At 47.0% G+C, this 13,075-nt stretch overlaps 1 protein-coding gene across 1 annotated transcript in view; it reads right to left on the reverse strand.

The window, feature by feature from the left end:
• ELP3 (elongator acetyltransferase complex subunit 3) overlaps positions 1 to 13,075 on the reverse strand; it is a 105,602-nt gene that overhangs the window by 17,963 nt on the left and 74,564 nt on the right. The window contains exons 13-14 of the mRNA XM_065055550.1: positions 8,089 to 8,316; positions 4,972 to 5,053 (exon numbers count right to left, since the gene is read on the reverse strand). Coding sequence (XP_064911622.1) covers positions 4,972 to 5,053; positions 8,089 to 8,316 — 310 coding nt within the window. The remainder of the gene's footprint in view (positions 1 to 4,971; positions 5,054 to 8,088; positions 8,317 to 13,075) is intronic.

Consider the following 13,075-nt stretch of genomic DNA (forward strand, 5'->3'; position numbering starts at 1 on the left):
CCGGGGAGACCTTAGTGGGGCCTTTCCAGACTTAGAAAGGGCCGAGAAGAAAGATAGGGACAGACTTTTGAGCAGGGCTTGTTGCGATAGGACAAGGGGTGATGGTTTTAAACTAAAGGAGAGAGATTCAGACCAGACATGAGGAAGAATCTTCTACAAGAGGGTGGCGAGAGCCTGACCCAGGTTGGGCAGAGAGGTGGTGGATGAACCATCCCTGGAGACATCCCAGGCCAGGCTGGACAGGGCTCTGAGCAACCTGAGCTGGTGCAGATGTCCCTGCTCATGGCAGGGGTGGCACTGGATGAGCTTTGAAGGTCCCTTCATCCCAAACCATCCTGTGATTCTAAGTTCTGAACCTCTGTTTTCTCCCCAGCTGCAAAAGGCGAAGGCAAGAGCAGCACAGTTTCCTAAAACACATGAGCCGGCGCTCAAGCAGCACCAACAGCCTGGGAGATGAGTCACCGATGATAATCAACCATTTTCTCTCTGGTGGAGACCACAGAAAACAGGCTGTATTAGTTTAATGTCTATTCGCAGCCTTGCGATTGTGGATTCCTGGCTGCTGCAGTGAACTTAGGAGAAAGACGTTGGGATCAGTCACCCCGACCTGATTATTATGGTCTTAATCAGGAGGCAATCATTGATTACTCACTTGTTTCCCATTTACATCTTTGTAGCAAGTGATTTTACAGTATAGCCTGGTAGAGATTATAGAAATGCAAACACTTCAGATATGCCACTGACTCACCGCTGAGGGGGAAGGAGCTTCAGCCTCCTCGAAGCAAGAAACGGGCAAGTCCAAGACACGACACCTGACCTAACGAAGTGGCCATCGGCATCTGGAGTAACGTTTAATTAAGAGCATTGGCCAGGTTACACGTGGGAAGGAAACAAGCAGAGGCAGAGGGGGAAAAGATTAAGCCTCAAGTTCTCCAGGGAGGCTGGACAAAAGGAAAATTGGCTCTGGCAGCCGCCACGCTTTGCCGTGGAGAAAAGAGGTTTCTAATCAGCGAGGCTGTCAGGAACACAGCCTGAGACGTCAGGAAACGGCGAACACTACCTTGATCAGGACGGGCAGCAAATCAGCTGGACAGGAGAGAGGCGTTTCTAATGGAACCCCACTAAAAGCAGATTAGTCATACAGTGTGGTTTTTTTCTTTCCTGTTTTTCATAACCACTCGTAACTGTATTGCCTGTTTTGGATGTCGTCCATGAACACTTTTATCTGAATTTACCTTAATCTGGCTTGAGTTAAATGCATTTTCAAACTGAGGCTGTGGCAAATTATCAGCCAGAGACTCCTGGACCCCTTCATATTCATCTGGCTCCCCAAATTCACTCCCTGGAAGGTGTATTAGAGGTGGACATCTGGCCTCACACATCTGGAGAGACAGGAACATCTCCAGTGGTCAATAGCGCAAAGCAAGGCTCTGCCATACAGCAGGTTACGGGGGGCACCATAATTTTGGGGTCTCTAGGAACTGGGCTGTCCTAAAACAACCAGTAAGAGATGTCCCCGCTCAGTACCAGGGTAGGGAACAGCCAGAGGTGATCACAGAACCACTGGATGGTTTGGGTTGGAAGAGACTTTTAAAGATCACTTTGTCCAACCCCCCCGCCACGATGGCTGCTGCTAATTTCTAACCAAAGCTGCTAATTCAGGCCGGACATGAGGGAGAAACTGTTTGTGCTGAGGGTGGTGAGAGCCTGGCCCAGGTTGGCCAGAGAGGGGGTGGATGAACCATCCCTGGAGACATCCCAGGCCAGGCTGGACGGGGCTCTGAGCAAGGGTATTTCTGCAGAGCAGGTAAGGGGTGTTGTCTGCAGCGAGAGGCTGGCTAGGATTAACCTATATTAACTGCTTGAATTCATTGTTTGCCACACCGGAGGCTTTTCCAGGCCTCCTTGCGCTGCAGAGACTCAAACATGATTGATGTTGGAGTGACCCTCTCCATGTCCAGACACACAAACTGGGAGCGCCATCAACAACTTTGCAAGAGGGACAATAAAGCAAATACATGTGAAAATGAGAAGAGATTGTAAGGGCTTTTTCCCTGCATGGGTGTTCTCACTTGTTTTTGATCAGTTGCATTATTTTTTTTTTTTTTTTTAGTTTTGATGCTTTTTGTTAAAAATACGTGTGGTGATAACCTTAAGGTGAAGCCGTCTAAACTGCTGAGTGTGCCTGTTGCTCGCAGGAACACATCACAGGGATTCCTGCTGGGCATTTGGGGTCTTTCTGCTCTTTTCTCACACTTATTTTACTTACCAGAAGCTCTTAGGGACGTGGTTTAGTGCTAGATTTAGGTTATGGTTGGTCTGGATGGGTCTCTCCCACCCAAAATGATTCTATGATTAACCTCTGAGGTAGCAATCAGCAGATCTGAGCTGGTGCAGATGTCCCTGCTCATGGCAGGGGGACTGGGAGAGTACAGAAATCCAACCACCCACTCTGTTACTTCACCACCAGGAGCCCTGTGAAGGTTTCAGCCCTGACAGACCCCAGTGAGGACCAGGGACCACCCCCTGAAGATGCAGTTTGGCTGGTGCTGATGTAGCCATGGAGTGCAAGACTGGAAAATCCTGCTGAAGAAAGGACACTGTTGAAGAAAACACCGCAACGAAGCGTTCCTAAAATCCACATCGTACTAATGAGACAGAGTCCTGCGAGAGATCTTCAAAGCAGATCTCCCTTACACGCTTCTCTCTAGAAAGCAGTCAACATTTTGCAATATGTTGGAGACTTAACTTGGCAGTGGGTTCCCAGATTGAAGAAGTCTATTTTGAAACCAAAATTAGCAAAATTAAGCTCCTCTTCCAATGGAGAAAGAACTTCTGGCTGCGTTTTTATTTCTGATAAAACCTACAGGAGAACTAAAATTCAAGTGGTAACATCTCCAAGGAAACAGCAGGAAAACTTGTGCTCTTTGCAGATGCTGTAGTATCTTGTATTTAAAGACAAATTGTACCATATTGTACTTTGCACTTGGGGGGAAAAAAAATGAAAATTGCAGACAAGGTCTTAGTTGGATGCCACAAATTGTCCATGCAGCAAAACAGACTTCAGGCAATGGATCTCAATGCAAAGCAGATATTCTTCACATCAGTTTGCTAAAATACAGCTAAAATTAGTAACAAGAATGCTTTCACAAATAATTTTTTAGTAATCGCTGTATGTTTTCTGTTCTTCTTAAAAGAAGTGATCTTTAGCATGGAGGAATCGCAATGTCCTCTCTCCACAAAGCTACCAGCAAAACCAAACCATTTTCCCTTTTGCCTCTTTCCTTTACCGAGGAGCGACACGGTTACGGACATTTCTTCACCCTATGGAATGCCCAGTTCAAATCGACACCCACAGAATCACAGAATGGACTGGGCTGGAAAAGCCCTCAGAGATGATCAAGTCCAACCCTTGGTCCAACTCCAGTCCATTGACTAGATCATGGCACTAAGTGCCATGTCCAATCTCAGTTTAAAAACCTCCAGGGCCGGTGAGTCCAGCACCTCCCTGGGCAGCCATTCCAATGCCTGACCACTCTCTCTGCAAAGAATTGCTTTCTAATAGCCAGCCTCAGTTTCCCCTGGCAGAGTTGAAGCCCATGGTCCCTTGTCCTATTGCTGATGCCTGGGAGAAGAGCCCAATCCCCACCTGGCTAGAACTGCCCTTCAGGTAGTTCTAGAGAGTGCTGAGCTCACCTCTAAGCCTCCTCTTCTCCAGACTAAACAAGCCCAGCTCCCTCAGCCTCTCCCCATAGGGCTTGTGTTCAAGTCCCTTCCCCAGTCTTGTGTCTCTTCTCTGGACCCGCTAAAGCACTTCAATCTCTTTCCTGAGCTGAGGGGCCCAGAACTGAACACAACACTCCAGGTGTGGCCACACAGCAGCAACTGGGAAACAGGACCCACGTATGTCTTAAGCGAACAAGAAATATCAAAACCAGAGAACACAGTATTATTTTAAAGCTCCTGCCTGCACGCCGTCCTCACTCACGCTCCAGCCCTTGTCACACGTATTCCTCAATGCTTTGGCTTTTTATCATCCAGATACACGACACAGCTGGAAACACACAGAGAAGCTTTTTGCTTGAGCACTCAGCAGCGTGGACCAAAGTGGTAGTTTCCTGCTTTTGGGTTGATTTTATTTTCAATAAGACAGCATCAGATGATGACTTTTTTTTTTAAAGGTCTATATGACAGCTATTCTGTTTAAATTCCCCAGCATATATGAATTTTATGCCAACAAGAGTTCCTCTTCCCATACATTCTTCCATCTTCTAGAATCATTTTGGTTAGAAAAGACCTTTAAGATCGAGTCCAACCGTTAAGCTCACACCGCCAACTCCACCTCTACATAACCTATATGCCTCTAAAAGCTTTCTATAGCTACCATAACCACTAATATAAGATAAATAAAGGCACAAAGGCAGTCCCCGACCTTGACTTCACACCCAGGCGATGAACTGATGCCGCTCTTAGTCACAACGCCTTGAAAATGAAATGAAATAAAAGGCTGCAGCTCTTTCTTATATAGCTCCCTCCTTCGTGATGAAACTTAATGTCTCCTAAAAGCACATCTGGCCACCCTAATGACGGTATTTGCAGGAAGACTCTAAAACGGGCACCGGCAATTTTCTATCCTCGTCATCTCTGGAAAGCAGCCCCGGACAATAAGAACCCGCGACGGGGTTGGAAATGGCAGCGTTTGGAGGAGGAGGACGCCCACGGTCATTCTGTCTGTCCGTTCCAGCACGGACAGCAGGACATTTCCCCGCGGCGCGTCCCCAGAACGCCGCTTGCAATAATAGTATCGTCCAGACAAAACTGCGGCGGAATGGTACGAAGAAGCATCTGCTGATGCTCGTTGTCTACCTGATATGAATGTTCACAGCAGTGGCGCTGGCTGCAGCGGGATGATTTTCGGATTAAGACATATATATATATATATAAAAAAATAATAGGGATAAAGCGAGGTACCTGAAATTACAGCAATTTTCCATGACCCGTGCTCCTCCTTGGCTATTCTTTCTGCTTCCTCCATTAGTAACATACCAAATCCCTACAACGGGAGAAATAACAGGGAAATAAAAGGTAAGTTCTGTAAAAATAGAAAGCATAAGCAAGGTCAGGATGCAAGCATCAGTACAGTTCCAAAAGACTCGTATTTTTGCCACAGGAATGATCAAAACCTTACTGCTTGAGGTGAACCAACGCTAAGCTTTACAGCACAGTGTCAACGGGGGTTTTATTGTGATTGTGAAATTATCCATGGGCAGTTCTGCTGTCCGGCTGCTTCTCAACACCAGCAACACAACGGAGTTAAAACCATTGATATATTAAGTTGGTAGGTAACCTGTAATTCCTGGTGAGGTAACTGATCCTAAACAACCACCACCCATCTCAACGGCCGCCTTACTAGACCCGGCTCTCATAAGCTCGGCTCGTGACACAGGAGATGCCCAATCCAGAAGAATCGCAGAAGAACACATTAATATTCTGGACTAGATCCATGTCTCTATTTACATTTGGAAATCTTGCACTGCAGGAGAGCTGTGGGAATCACAATAACACTTCAAAATAAGGGAATAGCCTTTCCACTCTATTTAACAACTTTGTTGTCCCATATATCTGGGAATAATTGATTGGATTAATTCACTCCTAACATTAGGATGCAGGACGTATACCCGGCTCTTTGTTCATCTGTTTTCCTGACAAGACGTACAAAATTGGGCTGTGGCGACGCTGAAGCAGATGCGATTTAATTCTAGAAAACATTTAACACTTACAGGCATTTTTAAATAACACGCAGAACTCTTCACTCTAAAACCTCCTTCTCATCAGAAATTGCCCCCGCGACTGTGAAGAACACTCTCTGATTAACCTCTTGAACGCTGACTATTCCAAATGAACATGAGTGCATCATATGCCATGAAATTTCAATTTGCAGCCTATTTTAGTGTTTGTAGCTGGCTACTTTCAATTGATTTTCTTTCTCTCTTTTTTGTTTTTGTATTTATTTTTTTTTCAAATGCTTGGGATGACCACTTTTCCCTTCCTAAATTTTTATTTTATTATTTCCCCCACCCCAGCCACTGCCTTATGGTCATACATCATTACCGTCTAGCCAAACTGCATGTTAATGCATGTACTCAGGGAAAGATTAATAAATGTGGACTGCGAACTGGCTGAAGGGAAGAAGCCAGAGAGTCCTGGTCAATGGGGCAGAGTCCAGTTGGAGGCCTGGATCTAGTGCAGTGTTCAAGGGTCAGTGCTGGGACCTGTGCTATTCAATATATTCATCAATGATTTGGATGAGGGAACAGAGTGACTGTCAGCAAGTTTGCTGGTGACACCAAGCTGGGAGGAGTGGTGACACTGGAAGCTGTGCTGCCATCAGAGACCTGGACAGGCTGGAGAGCTGGGCAGGGAAAATTTAATGAATTAGAACAAGGGCAAGTGTAGAGTCTTGAATCTGGGCAGGAACAACCCCAGATTCCAGTGTAAGTTGGGGAATGACCTGTTGGAGAGCAGCGTAGGGGAAAGGGACCTGGGGGTCCTGGGGACAGCAGGGTGACCATGAGCCAGCACTGGGCCCTTGTGGCCAGGAAGCCAATGGTACCTGGGGTGGGTTAGAAGGGGGTGGTCAGTAGGTCAGAGAGGTTCTCCTGCCCCTCTGCTCTGCCCTGGGGAGACCACACCTGGAATCTTGTGTCCAGTTGTGGCCCCTCAGTTCCAGCAGGACAGGGAACTGCTGGAGAGAGTCCAGTGCAGGGCAACAAAGATGCTGAAGGGAGTGGAGCATCTCCCGTGTGAGGAAAGGCTGAGGGAGCTGGGGCTCTGGAGCTGGACAAGAGGAGACTGAGGGGGGACTCATTCCTGGGGATCAAGATGGAAAGGGGGAGTGTCAGGAGGATGGAGCCAGGCTCTTCTGGGTGACAACCAGTGATAGGACAAGGGGCAATGGGTGCAAACTGGAACAGGAGAGGTTCCACTTAAATTTGAGAAGAAACTTCTTCTCACTAAGGGTATCAGAACACTGGCCCAGGCTGCCCAGGGGGTTGTGGAGTCTCCTTCTGTGCAGACATTCCAACCCGCCTGGACACCTTCCTGTGTAACCTCATCTGGGTGTTCCTGCTCCATGGGGGGATTGCACTGGATGAGCTTTCCATGGCCCTTCCAACCCCTGACACTCTGAGACTCAGTGAAATACAAGGAAGTTAATTTAAAGCATTGGCCTGGAGCATTTCTGGCAAGGAGAAGAAACTGATTGTTTTTTTAGGAAAAATCTCAGTCTAAAGGTTCAAAACCTACTGGGGCAAAATTTAATTCTCATTTTTGCTCACCGCAAGCCACAGCACGTTCCATGCGGCAGGAGGATAATGTGCCATTTTCCTACAAGTCACTGCAAGGAATCAGAACCGCGGCTTTCCACTCAATTCTTCACACGCTTTAAGATATACATGAAATGGCTTCGCAAGTGCGTCTGAAGCAAAAAAACTGTCAGACCCAACTAAGCCACTTCACTCCTGTCTCGCTAAACCACTTAAACTGATACACGTAGCAGAATTGAAGTTGGATTTCTTGTTTTCAAAGGAAGAGCATGTTCAATAAACGCTCCTTTGAAAGAAAACTGGGTAGTGCCGAATAAAATCTCGCCTTCCCATATGTAATTATTTCAGAAGGGAAATTCGTCTCTCAAACAAGATCTATTTTCAAAGGAAATAAAAAGAAACAATGGATATATCTGCTTTGTTTCATTTGCAGAGAAGTCTGATGTACCATACAGGAGATCAAAGGAAAGATGCTTCAGAACCAAAGATGCTTCTTGCTCTAAAGGCAAATCAGCACCAGCGTACGTGAGTTTGTATTGTACAGGCACGAAGCAACGCTGACAGCATTGACTGGCCTTTTTATATCTCAGATAACTCATGACCATGCCAGCAAAAACCTCAGGAGCAGCACTCTGTTTCTACTGCAGCGAGCTATTCAAAGCAATCGAATGAATCTCAGGTGTTAAATGAATTTTTTCTCCAATGATACGGGGGCAAAGGGTGCAAGAAAGAGGCACAACTGCAAAATAAAGACGCCTCGTACCTGGTGCTGGAATTTGGAAGGGTCCCGGCTGCTCACGGGGACGACGCTCCCGTACACGTGGAGTTCGCGGACGATGGAAACTCCTCCTTTCAGCTCCGCTCTGAACGACTCCTCGGAACATTTCCGCAGGCGCAGGAGCCCAACGAGAATGTCCTGCTCCGGGTCTTCGTAGGACAGGAAGGTCTCCCAGCCACCATTAGCCACATAATCTCTTCGGACTAATTCAATCTGGGCAAAGAGAGGAAGCGGCGATGAATACAAAGGGGGAAAAAGGGAAAAAACTCCTTTAAAAATATTTAAGCGACACGTTGAACAGACCAAAACCAATTTCATGGGTCCATAAAGTATTATGATTCAGGGAAAACATGAAGTGCTTTCTTAAAGGCCAATTTAATTCTAGATGGATTTTAGCAGCGCTGGGTAAGAACCGCTGTTACCGCAGTCACATTAAAGATAAAACATGTGCCTATTTAATAGAAATGTATTTGCCAATGGGACAGAACTGCTCTTGTGTCCCTGTTTGCGAGCTTTCAAGAAGGGCTGCTAACCCTTATGGTTACCTCTTTGTAAATCAGGAACCCAAAACCTCTGTTTCTTGAGTTATTTGAGTTTCATAATCACTGCCAAGCGATGGGGGCAGCAGCTCTCGCCACTAACCAAGGGACTTGCTCTAATTGCAATTCAGCTCCGGTTTAGAAACCTGCTAATGTAGAATGAGCAGTTTTGCATCTGCCTTCACTAAATCTGCATCTAGGTCCATTTCTCTACCGCTTTGCCAATGGAATGGCTTGAGATGTCTACAGAACATGGGCCTTCCAGGCAGCGCTCAACTTCTTTATTAATTACCAATTAGTTCCTTCCAGCACCGCACAGGATCTACCAACACGAGCAAACTGTGCCGTGTAACAGGAGTGGATCTGGAAGAGCTGTCGGTGAGCGATTATTGCATTACGTGTGCTTCACAGAATCAGCAGGAAGCATTTTCTTATTCAGATCATACTGAAGACACCAAAACCAGCCAGAAAATTACCCTGAGAAGTGACAGTAACAACATATTCCTTCCCTCAAATCCAATGTCTGATAATGATCTAGACAAAGGCAGCTCTGAAGATCAGAACAAGCAGAACGGAAGAGTTGGCCAGCTGTGGAGAATAAAATAAAGACCATGCTTGGGTAGAAGAAATTACATCTGCAGAGCACCTAGAAGCTATAAAGAGCAACTGGTGGATAAGAAAGCACAAAGAAGAAAAAACTTGGGTTTGAATTGATATGGTGTAGCTCAAATAGCCACCCATCTTGCTGTAGGGACTCAACAGAGGAGCAGCAGCAATAGTTTGCAATATCGAGAGCCTGGTGACAACATAATATAGAATTATAGAATAGTTTGGGTTGAAGGGACCATTAAAGCTCCCCCAGTCCCCCCTGTCATGAGCGGGGACATCTGCACCAGCTCAGGGTGCTCAGAGCCCCGTCCAGCCTGGCCTGGGATGTCTCCAGGGATGGTTCATCCACCACCTCTCTGGCCAACCTGGGCCAGGCTCTCACCACCCTCAGCACAAACAACTTATTTCTAAAGAATATGCTGGGAGGTTTTCAGTAGAGACTAGACCTGGTCTCAGTCCCATGACCTGGGCACCCATCACCAGCTGGGGTGCCTTAGGTGCGCTCCTGGAAGGCGCTTTCTAAATCAACCCAAAAGGAATCACATTTCTGTGTTCTTGATGCTTTCAAAGTGGGGAATGACCAGAGGATTTGCTTCAAAAGCACCCCTTGATCTGAACCAAAACCATCACACAGGTACACCTGCCATCATTTTAAGAGACTCCTTTAACTTCAGGAATTCAAACGCGAAGGGCAAGTGGCAGTGGATGCCCCGTGCAGCCGCATTTCAAACATTTGCGCCCAGTATAGGACTAATCCCTATATATACCTTACCGTGCTCTTCCCTGTCCCACTACAAAGACTAAAGCAAAGCACCTCAGTCAGTCTTTTCTCTGCAAATCCCCTAATACCCAGAAAGCCATGAATTAAAGATTTGTTTACAGCGAAGCCGTACGGATGCTGTCGCCTGCCTGCTCTCCTCCACAGTGAAGCCCGGTGAACGCAGCTCGCAATTAAACCCCTCGCTGCCTACAGAGGCTCATTTGGGTGCTGACGTGCGGCTCGGGGGGTGAAACGCTGTGTCTGCCGATGTGCCACGTTCTCCACGAGCGCAACTCCAGCCTGCGTGTCGGGACGGCTGACACGCGCCCATCCAGAGCTACCGTTCAGTACGTAACACCGCTGGCAAAATGGAAACGCAGAGGAAAAGAGCACAAGGTTTTTAAAATCCCCAGATTCTGTGGGTCGTTTTCCAAGTGGAAAAGCAGAAAATATTATTAAACTCTGCATACTAAGTGTTTGAAATGGTAAGACTGGAGAATCCCTGGTTGAATGAGGGTGAAACAAAATGAGTGGAAAAGTGGCTCCATTGCTCGTCCTCCAGCAGGGACTAGATGCCCCATTGTGTCCACATCCAGCCCAAAAGCCACTTGTAGAACAAGAAGATGCAAGATCAGGAACCTTCATCAGAACATTGTGTGCATTTCTAGAGCATCATAGGCATGTACCAGCCAAGCTGATCAGCTCAGAAAAGCCCCAACTGGATCGAGTTTTTGTTCTCCCTTGGGCACAGAGCGTTCTGGATAGATGAATCCCCTCAAGGGGTTTGCAGGGACTCTTGAGACTTACAGAACATTTTTCTTCTGGTATAAACACAGCCAAATCCAGCCCGAATGCCGTCCCAGTTGGTGGGTGCACAGTGACGTGCAGCTGCCGTCCCCACAAACCACCCCATGTGCTGGGATGATCCACCTCACCAGGGTGATCAACCATTTCACTTGCAATCCTATTAAATGTCTGTTTTAAACGTACTTAGACAAAGAGAAAATCCAGTTGCAGATTACACTCTTAACCTAAAACAGCTACTCCCAGCTTAAAAAAATCTGCTTTATTCCTACTAAGGCTCTACATCAACAGTCAACATGGCTTCACCAAGGGGAAGTCATGCTTGACCAACCCCATTGACTTTTATGAGGACATAACAAGATGGATGGATGATGGCAGAGCAGTGGATGTGGTCTACCTTGACTTGAGTAAGGCATTTGACACAGTCTCCCACAGCATCCTCACAGCTGAACTGAGGGAGTGCGGTCTGGATGATCGGGTAGTGAGGTGACTGTGAACTGGCTGAAGAGAAGAAGCCAGAGAGTCGTGGTCAATGGGGCAGAGTCCAGTTGGAGGCCTGGATCTAGTGCAGTGTTCAAGGGTCAGTGCTGGGGCCGGTATTATTCAATATATTCATCAATGATTTGGATGAGGGAATAGAGTGACTGTCAGCAAGTTTGCTGGTGACACCAAGCTGGGAGGAGTGGTGACACTGGAAGCTGTGCTGCCATCAGAGACCTGGACAGGCTGGAGAGCTGGGCGGGAAAAATTTAATGAACTAGAACAAGGGCAAGTGTAGAGTCTTGAATCTGGGCAGGAACAACCCCAGGTTCCAGTGTAAGTTGGGGAATGACCTGTTGGAGAGCAGCGTAGGGGAAAGGGACCTGGCGGTCCTGGGGACAGCAGGGTGACCATGAGCCAGCACTGGGCCCTTGTGGCCAGGAAGCCAACGGTACCTGGGGTGGGTTAGAAGGGGGTGGTCAGTGGGTCAGAGAGGTTCTCCTGCCCCTCTGCTCTGCCCTGGGGAGACCACACCTGGAATCTTGTGTCCAGTTGTGGCCCCTCAGTTCCAGCAGGACAGGGAACTGCTGGAGAGAGTCCAGCGCAGCCACCAAGATGCTGAAGGGAGTGGAGCATCTCCCGTGTGAGGAAAGGCTGAGGGAGCTGGGGCTCTGGAGCTGGACAAGAGGAGACTGAGGGGGGACTCATTCCTGGGGATCAAGATGGAAAGGGGGAGTGTCAGGAGGATGGAGCCAGGCTCTTCTGGTGACAACCAGTGACAGGACAGGGGGCAATGGGTGCAAACTGGAACACAGGAGGTTCCACTGAAAGAGGAGAAGCAACTTGTTGGGGGTGAGGGTGTCAGAGCCTGGCCCAGGCTGCCCAGGGAGGTTGTGGAGTCTCCTTCTGTGCAGACATTCCAACCCGCCTGGACACCTTCCTGTGTAACCTCATCTGGGTGTTCCTGCTCCATGGGGGATTGCACTGGATGAGCTTTCCAGGGCCCTTCAACTCTGACATTCTGTGACTCTGTGATCAAGATCATTATCTTAATACAAAATCCCATGTTTTGCAGGCATAGCAGCTTCTACATTTTATACTTTCTGCTTAACACTAATACAGGTTCTTACCCGTAATAGAGCTGTCGCTGCCCCTCACCTTTCAAAAACCATCCATCTCTTTACAGCAACAACTCACTAAAGCGTTTTTAAGGTTATTACATAGAGCTGTGTAGCCTTAACCATTCTGAGAGCAAGAAAATACCTACGGAGAAACGGCACTAATTGAAAAGGCAGCTTAGAGACAGCTACGGGCAAGGAAGCTACTTCAAATTGATTAAAAACTAGAAAAATACACTTTTTAAATCAGACAAACCATCACCATTGTAAAAATACACACAGCCCACTGATGCCTAAACAAAAAGAAGTTGCAAAAAGTGTAACTAATTACAGCAAGCGATTAATTTATTGTAGATCTGACATGATAGCCTCTTTTATCAAGAGGATGCGTTGTTTACTTCGGAAGCCAAGGAAAACATCATACCTTGTAATTAGTCTAAAGTGCATGAAAAATTATACCATCTTCAGAATATTTCTCTTGCTCGCTGTCATGATAAATTTTGCTGCGACGACATAATGACATCCTCCTGCCACTCAGACAGATGAGTTTAACAAAGGGGATTTTCAACAGAACGTTGCTTTGAAAACCCTGTGATAAGCTATTTGCTAACTACTCAATACATTTACAATTTAAATGAGGTGAGCGCTGCTGACAACAGACA

This window comes from Columba livia, chromosome 3 (assembly GCF_036013475.1).
Source record: "Columba livia isolate bColLiv1 breed racing homer chromosome 3, bColLiv1.pat.W.v2, whole genome shotgun sequence".
Classification (NCBI taxonomy): Eukaryota; Metazoa; Chordata; class Aves; order Columbiformes; family Columbidae; genus Columba; species Columba livia.